Here is a 16,434-nt window from a genome sequence, read left to right on the forward strand (position 1 = left end):
TGTGCCCCCTGCCTGGAATGCTTTCTCCTTTCATCTTCATTCAGCCATCAGCTTCTCAGAGAGCCCTTCTCTGGACACCGAGGCTAAAATCTCAACACAATCAATGGGATATTTTAGATCGCTTTTACTGCTTTATCATAGTCTATTCTTTGTTCATAGCTCTTTTTACTTCTCTGCCTAGATTCATCCTCTTCCCATATATGTCTTGTTTGCACGTTGACGTGTTTATTTATTATCTGTCTAACCCCCCCCCCCCCGCCCATGTCTTGCTCCATAAAACAGAAAATTTGTCTATTTTGTTTCTGAACTGGAGCAAGGTTGCCTGGATTCCAGTTCCAACCCTACTACCTAGCTATGTGATGTTGAGCATTTACTTCACGTCCCTCGGCTTCAGTTACCTCACTGCTAAAATGGAATAATGAATAGTACCTCATTTATGCGGTTGCTGTGCATATTAAATGCCAAGTGCTTAGAAGAGAGTAAAAACTATGTAAACGAGGATCATGATGATGGTGGTGATCATGATTTTTTATAACAGGGTTCCTGGAACATATTAGGAATATTTTTGGAATGACTGATTGAGTGGGTGAGGGACACCCTCCTAAGGCCCCACCCCGGGGGGTGGGCTGGGCTGGGGTCACTTGGAGATCACCTGGAAGCGCAGGATGATGGTCCAGACCAGCCCGAGGGTCAGTCGGTGGTTCCCGTCCACGATGTCGTGTGAGCCCACATTCTCCAGGTGCACACGCTGCTCCTTCAGGAACTGCAGTGCCTTGTCTACATTCTCCAGTGAATGGATCCTCATGCGACCACGCGTGGGCCTTGGCTAGGGCGGCAGGGGCATTAGGAAATCCGGCACCTGGCCAAGAGCACTGTGCCCTCGACCCCACCCCTTCCAAAGAAGGCCACGCCCATAACTACAATTCCCAACCCCATGTCCAAGTCCAGGCCACGCCCCTTCAGTCTTATCAAAGACCCAGGACCTAATCCTTCTAAAGAAGGCCTGCCCCGTTCATAGCCAGAACCTTTCAAGTCATGTCCTTTCAGGGCTTTTTCAAGTTCCTGGCCTCGCCCCTTCAACTTAAGCTCCACCTCCAAGCTGATAGCCACACCTTTTATTGTGAAGCTCCGCCCTCCGCCTGTAGCCATACTCCCGCCCCTTCCATTGGATCTCTGCCCCAGGCCACCAATGTTTTGCCACTAGTTCCACCCCTCACTTCCTCCTTTTCAGGTCCCTGTCTAGAGCCACGCCCATTCCTATCAAGCCCCGCCCCACCCCAGGGCTCTCCTCTTTTTTTATAGCTCTATTCCTTCCAAGGGTGTTTGTTCCTATTCTATAGCCATGCCCCTCACGACTTCCTGAGCTTCAGGCTCTGGTCCCTTAATCAATCTCTAGCTCCATCAGAACACCACCCTTTGCGATGAAGTCCCATCCAAGCCCAGAAATACAACTGCAACCCATACAACAAGCCACACCCATACAAGAGTTCCGTCTCGTCCCCCAGACTCCCGCGACCTAGGCCTCACGCTTTCGATGACAACCACGTCCTCAACCATAGACCCCCTACAACAGAGTTCTGCCCGTGTTTTCTAGCCATGCCTCCTACTACCGCATACCCAGGCCAGTCCCTTTTAATAAAGCTCCTCCCTTTTCCAATAGCCCCACCCCTTCCAGCGGAGCCCCACTCAAGCCCAGAGTCCCGGCCCGAAGGGCAGCCCTCTCTGACGGAAACCCGTCTCTGTTCCAAGCCACACCCCCAGGCTCCTCACAACCAGGCTCCATCCCTTGGTCATGAACCCCGCCCACCCAAATGAGGTGCCTTTTACCCACCCAGCTTTTCTAGGTCGCTCCATCCACCCATTAGCCAGGCCTGCAGTAGTCCAGCCCGAGACGCTAGGGCCGCCCCCTTTACCCAGCCCTTCTGGCCCCCTCACCAGCTGCTCCCCGGACAGCACTTCCAGGAGCCGCGTGAGCACGAAGCCATCCCTGAGGTCCGCATAGAGGTCCCCGATGTGGCAGCCAACGCGAGCGAGGTGCGAGTTCACCCACTTGGTGAAGGTTTTCTTCTGCACGGCCTCCCGCTCATCTGAAGGACAGGCCCTGATGAGCCCTCGTCTCCTCCAGGAACTCCCCCTTCCAGCTTCACCCCAGCCCTCCACCGCCCAGCCAAATCGTGCTCAGGCCCAGCTCCCTGCAACTATCAGGTCTTTGGGCAGGCGGCTCCTCCTACCTGGGACGCCCTCCCCCTCTGGCCCCCCATGCCCACCTGGAGACCGCTTCTCTGTCCTTTAAAGTTTTCCTGAGATGTCACTTCCACAGGAAAGCTGCCCTGTTTCTTACCCTAGTCAGCGCTGTTCATTTGTTCAGGAAATATCTGAGCACCCACTATGTGCCCCACGCTGTTCTAGGCTCTGAATACGAGGCAGAGCTCAGTTTAGTGGGGACACATAATACGCTAGGGAGCCACAGAGGGTTAAGGAGGGAGAAGGACAGGATGAGAGTTGGGTCTCAGGAATATCTCTGGCTTCTGTGGGAAGGGTGGATCAGAGAGGGCAAGAATAGCAGCCCAGAGCCCAGGGAGGAAGGGATTGGGGAAAGGACCCAGGAGAGAGAGGAAGAGGCTGGACCAGGGCAGAAGCTGAGGGGATGGGAGAAAGAGGCATACTGGAGAGTTATTTAGAGACGAAAAAGTAAGAGTCAGCCACTGACAGGCTGTGGGGAATGAAGAGGAAGGAATATGCTAAACTGAATGTTCCTTGAGAGCAGGAACCACATCTCCCCCTCTGTAGTAGCTGGACTGCCAGGTTTCCCACATCCCTGGGGCAAGAAGTAGGCGCGGGATTACTTAAGCGGGTGGGGAGGGGGAATGTGTACAACTTCCGCCTTGCTTGCTTACAAAGAAATTGTTTGGGACCTCTCTTCCCTCTTCACGTCTTTGTTGTTGTTTTTTTGGCGGCGTGGCATTCGGGATCTTAGTTCCCCAACCAGGGATGGAACCCGTGCCCCTGCAGTGGAAGCGCAGAGTCCTAACCACTGGACCGCCAGGCAGGGAATTCTCGCCCCATTTTCTTTTTTTTAATAACAAGTTTTAGGGACTTCACTGGTGGCGCAGTGGTTAAGAATCTGCCGGCCAATGCAGGGGACACAGGTTCGCTCCCTGGTCCGGGAAGATCCCACATGCCGCGGAGCTACTAAGCCCGTGTGCCACAACTACTGAGCCCGCGTGCCTAGAGCCCGTGCTCTGCAACAAGAGAAGCCACCGCGACGAGAAGCCTGTGCACCACAACGAAGAGTAGCCCCCGCTCGCTGTAACTAAAAAAAGCCCACGTGCAGCAACGAAGATCCAAAGCAGCCAAAAATAAATAAATAAAATTTAAAAAAATAACAGTTTTAGTATGAGCTACATTCCCATACTATAAAATTCACCCTTTTAAGGTGTAAATTCAGTGGCTTTTAGGATAGTCAGAGTTGTGCAACCATCACCTCTATCTAGTAACATTTTTATCACCCCCAAAAGAAACCCTGTACCCATTAGCAGTCACTCCCCATTCTCTCGCCTCCTAACCCTAGGCAACCATTCATGTATTTTCTGTCTCTAAGGATTTACCTATTCTGTATACTTCACATAAATGGAATCATGCAGGCCTCTTGTGTCTGGCTTCTTTCACTCAGCATAATGTTTTCAAGGTCCGTCCACGTTGTGGCATGTATCAGTACTTTATTCCTTTTACAGTCAAGTAATATTCCATTGTATGGATATAGTACATTTTACTTATCTATCCATCAGCTGATGGACATTTGGGTTGTTTCCACTTTTGGTGATTATGAACAATACTGCTACAAACAATAAGGTACAAGTTTTTGTGTAGACACGTGTTTTCAGTTATCTTGAGTATCGCCCTGGGAGTGGAATGGCTGGGTCATCTGGTAACTCTATGTTTAACCTTTTGAGGAAATGCCAGACTGTCTCCCAAAGCAGCTGAACCATTTTACATTCCCACCAGCAATGTACAAGGGTTCCAATTTCCCCACATCCTCACCACCACTTGTTATTTTCCTTTTTTATTTTCCTTTTGAAAATTACGGTCAACCCAGTGGGTGTGAAGTAGTTTCTCAATGTGATTTTTTCCCCCAGGTTCATAATTTATTGTACAAATTTAGTATCACATGATGAGCTGACATTAGTTTCTCCAGGCATGAGCACTTAGGAGATGAGGTACAGTTTAGAATCCATTTATGTGGCTTTCACAGCTGGAGTTTTTTTGGACCTTAACTTGAAGTATAAGACTATCCAAGCAATGCCTTTATACGTGGCCAGTACACAGTTCATTCTCCCTGTGAGAGTATAAGAGTTGAAATATTTTTTGATACCAGTGAAATGGAATTGGGTGTCAGTTTCTGGACCTGTCACGATTTCAGCCTTCGAAAAGGCACAAACCGAAAGCCTGTCTCAAGGTGGTTTCGATTTGCACGTCCCTAATGATGAAAGACTGTGAGCATCTTTCACATGCTTATTGGCCATTTGTATTGCTTCTTTGGTGAAATGATCTATGCAAATCATTTGCCCACTTTTATTTTATTTAATTTATTTATTTATTTTTGGCTGTGTTGGGTCTTCATTGCTGCGCGCGGGCTTCCTCTAGTTGCGGTGAGCGGGGACTACTCTTCGTTGGGGTGCGGGGGGCTTCTCATTGCGGTGGCTCCTCTTGTTGCGGAGCACAGGCTCTAGGCACGTGGGCTTCAGTAGTTGTGGCACGTGGGCTCCGTAGTTGTGGCTCGCGTACTCTAGAGCGCAGGCTCAGTAGTTGTGGCGCACAGGCTTAGTTGCTCCACGCCACGTGGGATCTTCCCGGACCAGGGCTCGAACCCGTGCCCCCTGCATTGGCAGGCTGATTCTTAACCACTGCACCACCAGGGAAGCCCTGCCTGGCCTTCCTCACTCTTCCCCTGACTCCCACAGCTTGAACACCAAGGTCCACAGAGCACGGGATGGAAGAAGGAACTGGGAACCCACACTAACTGCTTGGAGAAGAGCCTCCTTGCCAATGAGGCTGCTCATGTAGGGACTATCCAGGGGAGAGAAATACGCTTCTATCTCCTTTAAGCCACTGTATTGTTGGGTCTCTTGTTACAGCAGCTTAGCCTGTACAGACACTGTTTGCATTTTATCACTAAATAATTTAGCAGTCGCACTTTTAAGTTTCCCATGAGTGCAGAAATCATGATTTATATTGCCAGTTTATTTCCATTTTTAGCCACTTGAAATCTCCCAATAACTTTTATTTCCTCACATTAACCATTTGTAACATTATCAGCTACTGCATTTGACTCTGGCAGTAGAAAATACACATTGCTAGAAAACACACACTGACTGACCTGTATTTTTTTTGTGCTTCAAGTTGGATCTTGAATGTTTGCCTCTAATTTGAAAGTGAATATGCAGAAATGAACAGTAAATCCAAATGGCAATCTTGTTTGCCTAAGTGTGGGTTTTGTGCTGTTTGGATAGGATGGGGGACCTGTGTGAACACATCGATCACACACGAGGAAGTGATGACAGAACAGATGCTGAACTGGGTATTTGTTGATTCTGCCTTCCAAAGGCGATGCCCATAGCAGATTGTGGTCCATGCTGAGGCCCAAGTGGAACTTGAGTGCATCCCCAGCGTGGTGCAGAATGAGGGCAACTGGATTCAGTCCTGCTTTTACTGATGACCAGCTATGTGACTTCAAAAGCACATCCCCCCTCTTTGGGCCTCCATTTTCCCATTTCCAAAATGAGGGTTTAGGACTAAATCAGAATTTCTTCAGTGGGCTCTGGGGGACCCTGGGTGTTGGGAACTCATGCTTGGAAGACAAGGACCCAGGAGAATATTTTTAATTTTGTAACTTCATTTCAATGATCCTCAGAGAAAATTAATAGAAACACATCCTGGACTATCTGGATGGTGACTTTATAGAGGACTATGCTGTGAGACTTGGGGGTTTGTGATTACAATCTCGTTAGCATGAAGCTGAGGTCCAGAACTGAAATGCCCACCAGGGCCAGGCAGGCTCCACATGAGAGAACGAGGCCCCCCTAAAAGGGGGCAACGGCCACGTGGCCCTGGCGTCTGGAGTCTCACAGGAATGAAGGCCCAGTGTTGCCATATCACATGCTAGCCCATGAGGTGCCCAAACTCTGGAGATAAAAATCTCCCTGTTTTTAAATGTTGGCAACTGATTTACGTTTTTCTAAAACACAGTGGGGCTGAAAACCAGATGTGTCCCAGGGCGCCACTTCTGACCTAAGTCGACATTGAATGTTCACTGTGTTGGTGAGTGTGTGTGGCTACCTCGCTGGCTGTCTTCCGTCTGCCCCTCAGGTGCCTTCTCCCCTCTTCTGCACCTACTCTGAGCCCAGGGAGGCTGGTTGGCCTGAACTATATGAATGGGCTCCCTGGCCCTTAAAGGCCTCAGATTTCTGGCTGGGTTTCGCTAGCAGGAGATGAGAGGAGAGAAAAAGGGCTGAGGGACTTGTTCCCTCCCTGCCTGACCAGCTTCCCCAGGACCTGGTGCCTCTCCCTACATCCCCCACTCCTCCTGGGGATGCCTCTCTCCCCTCTCACTACTCCCTGTCCTGCCCCAGTCCCTGGGGGTGGGGAGGAATCTCCACACCTCTCTAAATAGTCCCTTCATTAAACTCTCCTCAATTTCCCCCTTGAGGGGGCCGTCTGCTTCCTCCTGGCCCTCTAGCTGGCACACATACCTTTGGGTTGTCAAGACTCCAAGGCAAATGACAATCGTCCTACCTCTGCCATTGCGCTCATATTATTTTGCCATTTATATATTCTTCCCCTCTGTGGTACTCACCAATCACAAGTGAAATGCATTTCCTTAGAATAACACTTTAATTTTTCACATCTTTAATACATTGAGGTTTTCATAGAGTAGGAACTAACTACTCCCTTATCTACTACTGGTTACAGAGAAAGGATAGAGAGAGACAATATGTAAATGATACATTGGCTATTAGTCTGGGAAAAGTTAGGAAGCCGGAGACACTAAGCATTGGTGGAAATGTGAGGACATCATAACCCTCATGCCTGCTGGTGGGGCAGCCATTCGGAAGGCAATTTGAGTCCAATTAAATTAGTGCATAGCCGCCATGCGCCAGCAATGCTTTCCCTATGTATATGTCCCGTAAACTTTTCCACGCTGGTTTATAAAGAGCATGTATGACGATGTTCAGTGTAGTGCTATTAGGGGGGATGGGGCAGGGACAGGTTGGGGGTTGGGGAGAGCCTGGTTGTCTATTATTGGTAAAGTGGAACATGGCGAGTGCACACCATCAACTCCATGCAGCAGTTAGAAGCCAGAGCAGAGGCGCACAGAGCCACATGGATGAGTCTTGAGGCTATAAGGCAGAGCGCTGAATGAGAACATAATGCAAAAAATGCAATCGAGACTATGATCGATTAGCAATACCTGCATGTACAAACCCACATGTATAGGGCTCCCAGATTTATGACAAAGTGAAATTGCAGTTCAGTAGGGAAAGTCTTTTCAATAAATGGAGCTGAGTCCACTGGACATCCATGTGGGGGACAAAGAGAACCTTGACCCACACTGTACACAATAATAAGTATACTAAGTACCATTTGGCTTATAAATCTAAATGTGAAAGGAATACAGTAAGGCTTTCAGAAGAAAACATCAAAGAATATCTCCGGGCTTCCCTGGTGGCACAGTGGTTGAGAGTCCGCCTGCCGATGCAGGGGACACGGGTTCGTGCCCAGGACCGGGAAGATCCCACATGCCGCGGAGCGGCTGGGTCCGTGAGCCATGGCCACTGAGCCTGCGCGTCCGGAGCCTGTGCTCCGCAACAGGAGAGGCCACAACAGGGAGAGGCCCGCGTGCCGCAAAAAAAAAAAAAAAAAAAAAAAGAATATCTCCACGACCTTGGAGTAGGCAAAGATTTCTTACACAAGACACAGAATTTTAGCCATACAGGAAATAATGATTAAATAATTATCAAATTAGACTACCTTTAAATTAAGAAATACTGTTCATCAAAAGGCAACGTTAAGAGAATGAAAAGGCAAGCCACACAGTGGGAGAAAATATTCACAACACGTATATCAGACAAAGGACTTGTACCCAGAATATATAAGAACACCTGCAAAACAATTAGAAAAAGGCAGGAAAATTAATAGGAAAATGGGCAAAAGACTTGAATGGGCACTTCACAGGAGGATATCCAAATAGTCAGTAAATATATGAAGAGGAGCTCCACTTCATTAGTTGTTTTTAGTCATCAGGAAAATGCAAATTAAAACCACAGTAGAATGCACACCCATTAGAATGGCTAAAATTACAAGACTGACCACACCAAGGGTTGGATGTACAACAACTGAATCATTCATACACTGCTGGTGGGAATGTAAAATGATACAAACTGGAAGTTTCTACTAAAGTTAGATATACACATACCTTACGACCCAACAATTTCACTCCTGGGTGGGTATAAGCCTCAAAAATGAGTGCTTATATCTCTCAAAACATGTATATTTAGAGCAGCAATAATCTGTAATAGTTTGTGATACTACAAATCACTAGTTTGCAATAGTCTAGTTTGTGACATCCCCAAATTAGAAGCAAACCAAATGCTCATCAACAGGTGAATGGATAAACCATGGCATTTTCACACTGTGGAATACTATACAGCAATGAAAAGGAACAACCTACACATACAGGTAGACATGGGTGAATCTCATGAGAAGCATGTTGAGTGAATGAACTCAAACACAGAAGGGTACCCACTGCATGATTCCATTTATATAAAATTCAAATGCTAGCAAAATGAATGTACACTGGCTAGGACAGTGTTTACTCTCGGGATGATACAAAGGCAGCCTGAGAGGAACTTCTCTGGGGCTGTCAGATTCTGTTTCCTGATCTGGTTACAAGGGGGTGCTCATTGTGGAAATGCTGGACACACAATATATCTGCCTTTCTGTATCATGTAATACCTTTTAGAGTTAAAAAAAACATGGATACATGCACACTAATTAGCAACGCACGTGTTGCGAAGAAAAAGATTTGCGTTAAAACAATCAGAATGATTGCCTATAGGAGAGAAGGCATTGGTGTGAGACATGGGAGAATAAAGAGAATAAAGGAGTAGATCAAGAGGAAAGGGGCTTCCAACATTGTGAAGCAACTATAGTCCAATTAAAAAAAAAAAAAAAAGAGGAAAGGGCCCTCCACAAAAAATGTGGAGCATGGGACTTCCCTGGTGGTCCAGCGGTTAAGACTCCGTGCTCCCACTGCAGGGGGCTGGGTTTAATTCCTGGTCAGGAACTAGATCCCACATGACGCAACTAAAAAGATCCTGCATGCTACAACTAAGACGCAGTGCAGCCAAATACATAAATAAATATTTAAAAGAAAAAAAAACCAAAAAAACTGTGGAGCATGATTATGGGAACTCTCTGTAATGGATGGGACCAGACAATTTTTTAAAATATCTTCATGCAGGGACTTCCTGGCGGCCCAGTGGTTAAGACTCCACGATTCCACTGCAGGGGGCATGGGTTCGATCCCTAGTGGGGGAACTAAGATCCCACATGCCGCACAGTGCGGCCAAAAAAAAAACACCTTCATGCAAAAACATATTACGGAAGACTCTGCTCAAGGGTTTGGCCTTAGTGTGAATAGAGGAAAACGATGAGAGAAGTGGGCAAAGGGATGCAAAAGAAAATGCACCCTAGCTGTCTACGTCATGTTGGTATCTTGAACAGCAGGATAGCAGCATCTCGAAGTCACTGTTAAGCTGAAGTTACTGGTTTTGTGGTTTGGGTCTGGAATCCAATATAACGTGTTTAAGTTGTAGAGAACCATAGGCATAAGAGATATAAACAGAGTTGTGTGTTTTTGTACATTTAAGAAAACCATATTTCAGTGATAACACTTACATGTGGAATCTAAAATACGACACAAATGAATTTATCTATGAAACAGAAACAGACTCACCGATATAGAGAACAGACTTGTGGTTGCCAAGGGGGAGGGGGTGGGGGAGGGAAGGATTGGGAGTTTGGGATTAGCAGATGCAAACTATTTTATCTAGAATGGATAAACAACAAGGTCCTACTGCATAGCACAGGGAACTACAATATATTCAATATCCGGTAACAAACCATAACGGAACAGAAAACCATAGTTCTAATAATTAAGTAGACACAGGGAGTATATGAGAATTTTTTTTTTCTTAGCTGGGTCCCTACATTTCTCTGGACTCTATGCTGTCTGAGGTGTCCAGGGCTGGTGCTGTCTGAATCAGTGGTTCTAACAGTTGAGGAGTCCTTGATCCTCACGTTACCTCATCCCACCTCTGCTTAAAATCTCACCATAGCTCCAGGTGCCCTCACACTCTATGGAATGGCCTACAAGGTCCCTCAAGATCTGGTGGCCACTGGCTCCTTGCCTGCCATCATTTACTCACCACCTCGCTCCAGCCACTCTCAACTTCTAGAGGTCTTGCCTATTCTGTTCCCTCTCTCTGGAATATTCTTCCACTCTCTTCCCCAGGGTTCACTCTTGTTTGTCCATTAGGGCTCAGCTCAGCCATCTCTTCCTCCAGAAAGCACTCTGATTCTCTAGACAGGATCAGGCCCCTCATCTGGTCTCCTACAGCCCTGAACTTCCACATCTGGCCTCTGCCTGTGCCTCCCCCATCTCGGCCCTGATCCCTGTGGGTCATCATTTTGGGCTGGATCTAAATTTCCCACTGGACTGGGAGCCCTGGAGGAGCAGGACCAGGGCTGCCTCAGTCACTACTATGTCTCTCATATTGTCTAGGACAGGCCAGGCGCAGAGCAGTCACTGATTAAATATTTTGTGGATGAAATAATAAATTCTAGAATTCTAAGTAGATACGTTCCCGAGTTTTTTAATTTATGAGTCTAAAAATACAATTTTGGGACTTCCCTGGTGGTCCAGTGGTTAAGACTCCACACTTCCAACACGTGGGCGAGGGGGTGCTCAGGTTTGATTGTTGGTTGGGGAACTAAGATCCCACGTGCCGTGCATCACAGACAAGAAAGGAATAAAAAATAAAATTTTTTTTAAAATACAATTTTGGGCTTCCCTGGTGGCACAGTGGTTAAGAATCTGCCTGCCAATGCAGGGGACACGGGTTTGAGCCCTGGTCCGGGAAGATCCCATATGCCGCAGAGCAACTAAGCCTGTGCACCACAACTACTGCGCCTGAGCTCTAGAGCCCACACGCCACAACTACTGAGCCCACGTGCTGCAACTACTGAAGCCCACGTGCCTAGAGCATGTGCTCCGCAACAAGAGAAGACACCACAATGAGAAGCTCGCACACCGCAACGAAGAATAGCCCCTGCTCGCCGCAGCTAGAGAAAGCCCGTGCGCAGCAACGAAGACCCAGTGCAGCCAAAAATAAATAAATAAATAAATTTATAGAAAAAAATATTTAAAGTTTCCACGAGTATATGTTTATATTCTTCTAGGTGTCTAAACCAGAGGAAGCTAGCAATCCATGGGCTGAATCTGGTTCATACTTTATGCACTTAAAGTTGTTTTTTGTTTTTTTTGATTGGGAAATTGCAGATAAACATCAGCGCTAGCAGCTCTGGGCCTGCATTTCCCCATGGCTAGAGCAGGTGACTAGGGCGACCACAGTCCCCAGGCCACTCACTCGTGTATGTCACCTGCTTTCCCAGAGGCCCTTGAGTTTAACAACCTGCTCGACATCTTATAAGTTTCCAAGAATCCTAATATTGAAGATCCCATGATTGTCAAATGCTGAGTTACTAAAATTCTGAGCTTCTAAGGGAACTCATTCTGACTTTTGGATTTTAAGATTTCATGACTCTTGACAATATATATTTTATGTGTATAACACTCCATGTTTCTGAGATATTAACATTCCAAGGGTCATCGTGCTAAGGGTCTAATGTTTCAAAGGCTTATGATTTGGAGTTACATGTCTCTGAAGGGTCGTTGTTCATAAAACTTTAATATTGATGATTAAACACTTCTGAGGTTCGAAAGCCCCGTGAATACAAAGTCCCAAAGTTCAAGGGCCTACAGTTCCAAAGATCTAAGATCGTAAGACTCTATAACTATACAGTTCTCCGGTCTTTGCTTATATTGTCCTAAAACATCCAAGTATGGTGACCAACCATTCCAGTTGTCCCAGGACTGAGGGTTTCAGTGCAAAAAACATGAATGTGTGGTTATTCTTTCTTAAAGTGCTCAGGATAAACGTTTCTAATCTGAAATCCTATAGGTTTAGGATTATAAAGCCCTAAGGATCTATGTGCATTAGAGTTTTTAAGTTTCTGATGTTCTAAGACCCTAGGAGCCAACGATTAAAATGTCTTAAGATCTGTGATTATATAGTTCTGTTTACACGAGTCTCCACTTCTAAAGGTCTTGGGTTCAAAGAATCTCTGGGTATGACATTCCAAGGTCCTAAGATGCGAGGTTTCAGCATTTCGGGATTCTAAAGAAGTACGCTTAGAAAGTCCCCCGTTTCTGGGATTGTATTGATACATTTCTAAGGTTCTATGGCTGCACTGCTCCATACAGCAGCCACAAGCCACATGTGACTATTGAAATTTAAATTAATTAAAACTAAATCAAATTAAAAATTCAGTCCCTCAAATAGCACTGGCCACATTTCAAGTGCTCACAGCCACAAGTATCAGTGGTTAGTATATTGGACATCACAGATACAGAACATTATCCCATCATCATGGAAAGTTCTATTGGACAGTGCTGGTCTAAAAATTCAAGGTCCGGGCTTCCCTGGTGGTGCAGTGGTTGAGTCTGCCTGCCGATACAGGGAACACGGGTTCGTGCCCCGGTCCGGGAAGATCCCACATGCTGCGGAGCGGCTGGGCCCGTGAGCCATGGCCGCTGAGCCTGCGCGTCCGGAGCCTGTGCTCCGCAACGGGAGAGGCCACAACAGTGAGAGGCCCGCGTACCGCAAAGAAAAAAAAAAAAAAGATTCAAGGAAGGTCCAAATGTCTGTAACTCTCTTCCCATCCTCCAGGCCATCAAGGTACAAAGACACCACCCCAGCAGCTTCCTCCCTTCCTTCCCTCCCACCCTCGCACCCAGCCCTCCTCCAGGTACCTGCCAAGGCCTTGATCCGGGAGCACTCAAAGAGTGAGGTGGCTGCAGTGGAGGCGGCTGGCTGCTCCCGCTCCCAGCCCCGATCTGGACTCTCCCAGCGGGCTGCAGGGTTGTTATTGTTAGGGGCTGGCGGCCCCTCCATGTTATCCACTTCCCCTGGTACCTGCGCCATCAGGGAAGGTGAGGCCTGGGGATGAGGAGAGGAAGGTTAGGGCTAGAAACAGGGCCTGAGTTCAGAGGTGCCACTTCTAAGAGCAACTGGCTGTGAGCCCTGTTCCCTCTCACCTTCAATTTCTCTGTCTTTAGAAGGGACATGATAATAATGACAATAATGTTCACCCTGACCACATCATAGAGCTGTGGTCAAGCACCAAGTTTAGTGCAGGGTAGGGGCTCGGCAAATTGTCACTGTTGGGACTTCCCTGGCCGTCCAGTGGTTAAGACTCAGCACTTCCACTGCAGGGGTCACAGGTTCGATCTCTGGTTGAGGACCTAAGATCCTACATGACACAGAGATCCCGCATGCCATGCGGCAAAAAAAAAAATTGTCACTCTTATTATTGTTAGAAAGATAACATTGTTATCAATAGAACTCTGTAAGGCAGTAATAACAATAATTCACATTTATTGAGCAGTTGCACTGTGCTCAGTACATTATATGCATTATCTTACTTAATTCCCACAAATTTAATTCTGTAAAGAAAGGTACCATTAAGCCTATTTTACAGAGGAGGAAGCTGAGGCACAGAGGGGGTAATTCACTTGCCCAAGGTCACACAGCTAGTGAGTAACCAGGATTCAAATGTAGTCACTGTGATCAAATAACTGCATTAATGCCCTCAGTTTTTCATCCTTATAGCCACACCCTTTGCCATATAACTCTTCAGTGTTCTCCCACTCTGGGGATGGGAGGAATGGAAGAGGGGGGCGGGGGGACATGCCCTACCCCTTGACTCTGGGTTTGGCCACATGACTTGCTTTGACCAACAGTATTAGGTAGAAGTGCTGGTGAGTTCTGAGCCCAGGACTCAGGAGACATTGCATGTTTTTGCTTGTGTTTGACTGTGGCCATGAGACTACTAGGCTAGTCCAGGTCCAAGGCCTTCATCACAGCCAAGGCCAGCTAGAGCTACCAACAGTCAACATCCCCCTACCCATCCCAACTGGTGAATAAGCTCATATAAGCCCAGCCTAAGTCGCTGACCTCAGACTGACTCGAGGTTAAATAAATGCTTAGTGTTTAAGACACTGAGTTTGGGGGTGGTTTCTTATGCAGCATTATTGTGGCAACAGCTAACTGACATACTGTCTGACTCCAGAGCTATGTTCTAGAACACTGCCAGATTGTAAATATGAAATTTAAGGGTGTGGGAGACATTAGATACATCTCCTCCACCCTCTGGAACCCCAGGCCTGATTCTAAGACTAAGAAAGGAGGGAGTTGGGAGGAGATCAGTGTCCGCATTCTCAATATATTCCGACAGTTGCCAACTCACCAGATTTTAGGAAGGCAGGGTCTAGGTCTTGGTCAGTGTAGTGGAGACTGTCCCTTTCAACAGACACTCAAAAATCCATTATTATTTTTCCCTTCTTCCACGGAAAGCTGTAAGTGGGCATCTGTGTGACCTTGGCTGAGTCACTTACCCTCTCTGGGGCTCAGTTTGTTCATCTGTAAAGTGGTAATGATAATGGTACCCATTTCCTAGGGGTGTTTGAAGATGACAGGATTAATAATGCAGGGAACATGGTATCTAGTACACAGCAAGCCCTCAATACATGGGCTTTGCTATTATTATTCATCCTCCAGTCACATATCTTAGCAAATAAAAGTGCCTGTGCTGGAGTCTGACAGAAATGAGTTCAAGTCCTGCTTTATTCTTGCTGTATCTTTAAACCCCATTACCTTTAACTTGGCTTCTCTGTGCCTCAGTTTCCCTCCTTGTGAAACGGTGAGCACAACTGTTTCCTCAATGGAGGATACTTGGAGATGGAGAGGCACTTAGCACTTCGTGATCTCTCAGGCAGTCTGGAGGTGGAACAGCCCTGGCCATTACGTGATTCAACGGGAGAAGGAAGGGAGAAGGCGGTGGCGGAGGTGGAAGGGGGTGTCCTGCAGACTCCAGGAAAGGTTGGCTGGGCGAGGCTGGGGATGGGACCTGAGATAGGATGCTTTAACCCTTCCAAGCCCGTGCCTCTCTCTCCCTGCAGTCTAGTCACCGTTCCCAAGGAGAGGGGCCTGGGAAGGACAAGGCTTGGATGAAAGACCCACGCATGGCGCGGAGGCTGGACTGGGTTGACGGATGGGAGCTGATTCTGCCCTCAACCCTCCGCCTCCCCCAGCCGGGGAGACCCTCGGGGCTCAGTCCATGTCCAAGGCGCGCGGGGGAGGGATGCTAGGGCAGGTGGGAAGATGCTGGAGGGAGGGGCTATCCATCCCCAAGCCGCTCACCTGGGCCCGCGGCCGCCGGTGCCGCTGTCCCCGCTGCTGACCGTGCCCGACCGCCCTCCCTGTCGGCGTCCACTGCCCGGCCTGGCCGTCTCTGCTCGGCCCCACCGGCCCAGCCGCTCGGTCAGATCCGCATGCGCCGCGGCCGCCGGCGCGCCTCCTCCCGCTCGCGCGGCCGCCGCGCTCGGCGCGCCCCCGGGACCCCCTCCCGCCCGCGGTGCCCCGCCAACCCCGGCCGCCTGCAGCGCCGGCCCACGCGCGGTCACACACCCGGCCACGGCGTGTGATACACAGCTGCAGGGGCCCGAGATAGCGTCACACACAGTCCACACTCTCACGGGGTCACACAGTCCCACACTGCCACACACACACGGGGTCACCTACAGCGTCACAGACATTATCCACATCCACACACACACTGCCACCCCCTCACATGGGGTCACACAGTGTCAAATATTCAAACCGTCTCACGCAGTCATAAGCTCACATGAGGTCCCGCCCTGGAACAGGGCCCGACAGCGTCACACACTGTAAAGCACTCAAATGCTGTCACCACCATTCACGCGGTCTCGTGCACAAGTACACATATGCCGCACACTGCTGCACACCTCCACGGGGTCACAAGGAGTGTCACACGGCTTCACTATCACACAGCGTCAAACACTTTTACACACTCGAACTTGTTACACCCCTTACACACTCACATGGGGGTCATACACCCGGCACTGTCGCCCACTTACACATCACACAGTAACAGGTCACAAATAGCACCACAACAACAGTCAACACCCACAGCCACACTCAAATGATGGCACGTTGTCACACAACTTACATG

At 48.2% G+C, this 16,434-nt stretch overlaps 2 protein-coding genes across 2 annotated transcripts in view; both read right to left on the reverse strand.

Moving 5' to 3' along the window:
* SPTBN4 (spectrin beta, non-erythrocytic 4) overlaps positions 1-13,340 on the reverse strand; it is a gene marked incomplete at its 3' end in the record, with an annotated part of 69,646 nt that extends 56,306 nt beyond the window's left edge. Inside the window, exons 1-3 of the mRNA XM_082677619.1 lie at positions 13,154-13,340; positions 1,936-2,087; positions 653-826 (exon numbers count right to left, since the gene is read on the reverse strand). Coding sequence (XP_082533745.1) covers positions 653-826; positions 1,936-2,087; positions 13,154-13,325 — 498 coding nt within the window. The 5' untranslated portion in view covers positions 13,326-13,340. The remainder of the gene's footprint in view (positions 1-652; positions 827-1,935; positions 2,088-13,153) is intronic.
* On the reverse strand, positions 4,236-6,801 carry LOC309836603 (ATP synthase membrane subunit K, mitochondrial-like; the record flags this gene model as incomplete). Its single annotated transcript, XM_082676715.1, has 2 exons — positions 4,236-4,421; positions 6,793-6,801. The coding sequence occupies 2 exons, from the start codon at positions 6,799-6,801 to the stop codon at positions 4,236-4,238; spliced, it is 195 nt and encodes a 64-aa protein (XP_082532841.1).
* Positions 13,341-16,434: the final 3,094 nt, after the last annotated feature.

This window comes from Grampus griseus, assembly GCF_964374135.1.
Source record: "Grampus griseus genome assembly, chromosome: 19".
Lineage (NCBI taxonomy): Eukaryota > Metazoa > Chordata > Mammalia > Artiodactyla > Delphinidae > Grampus > Grampus griseus.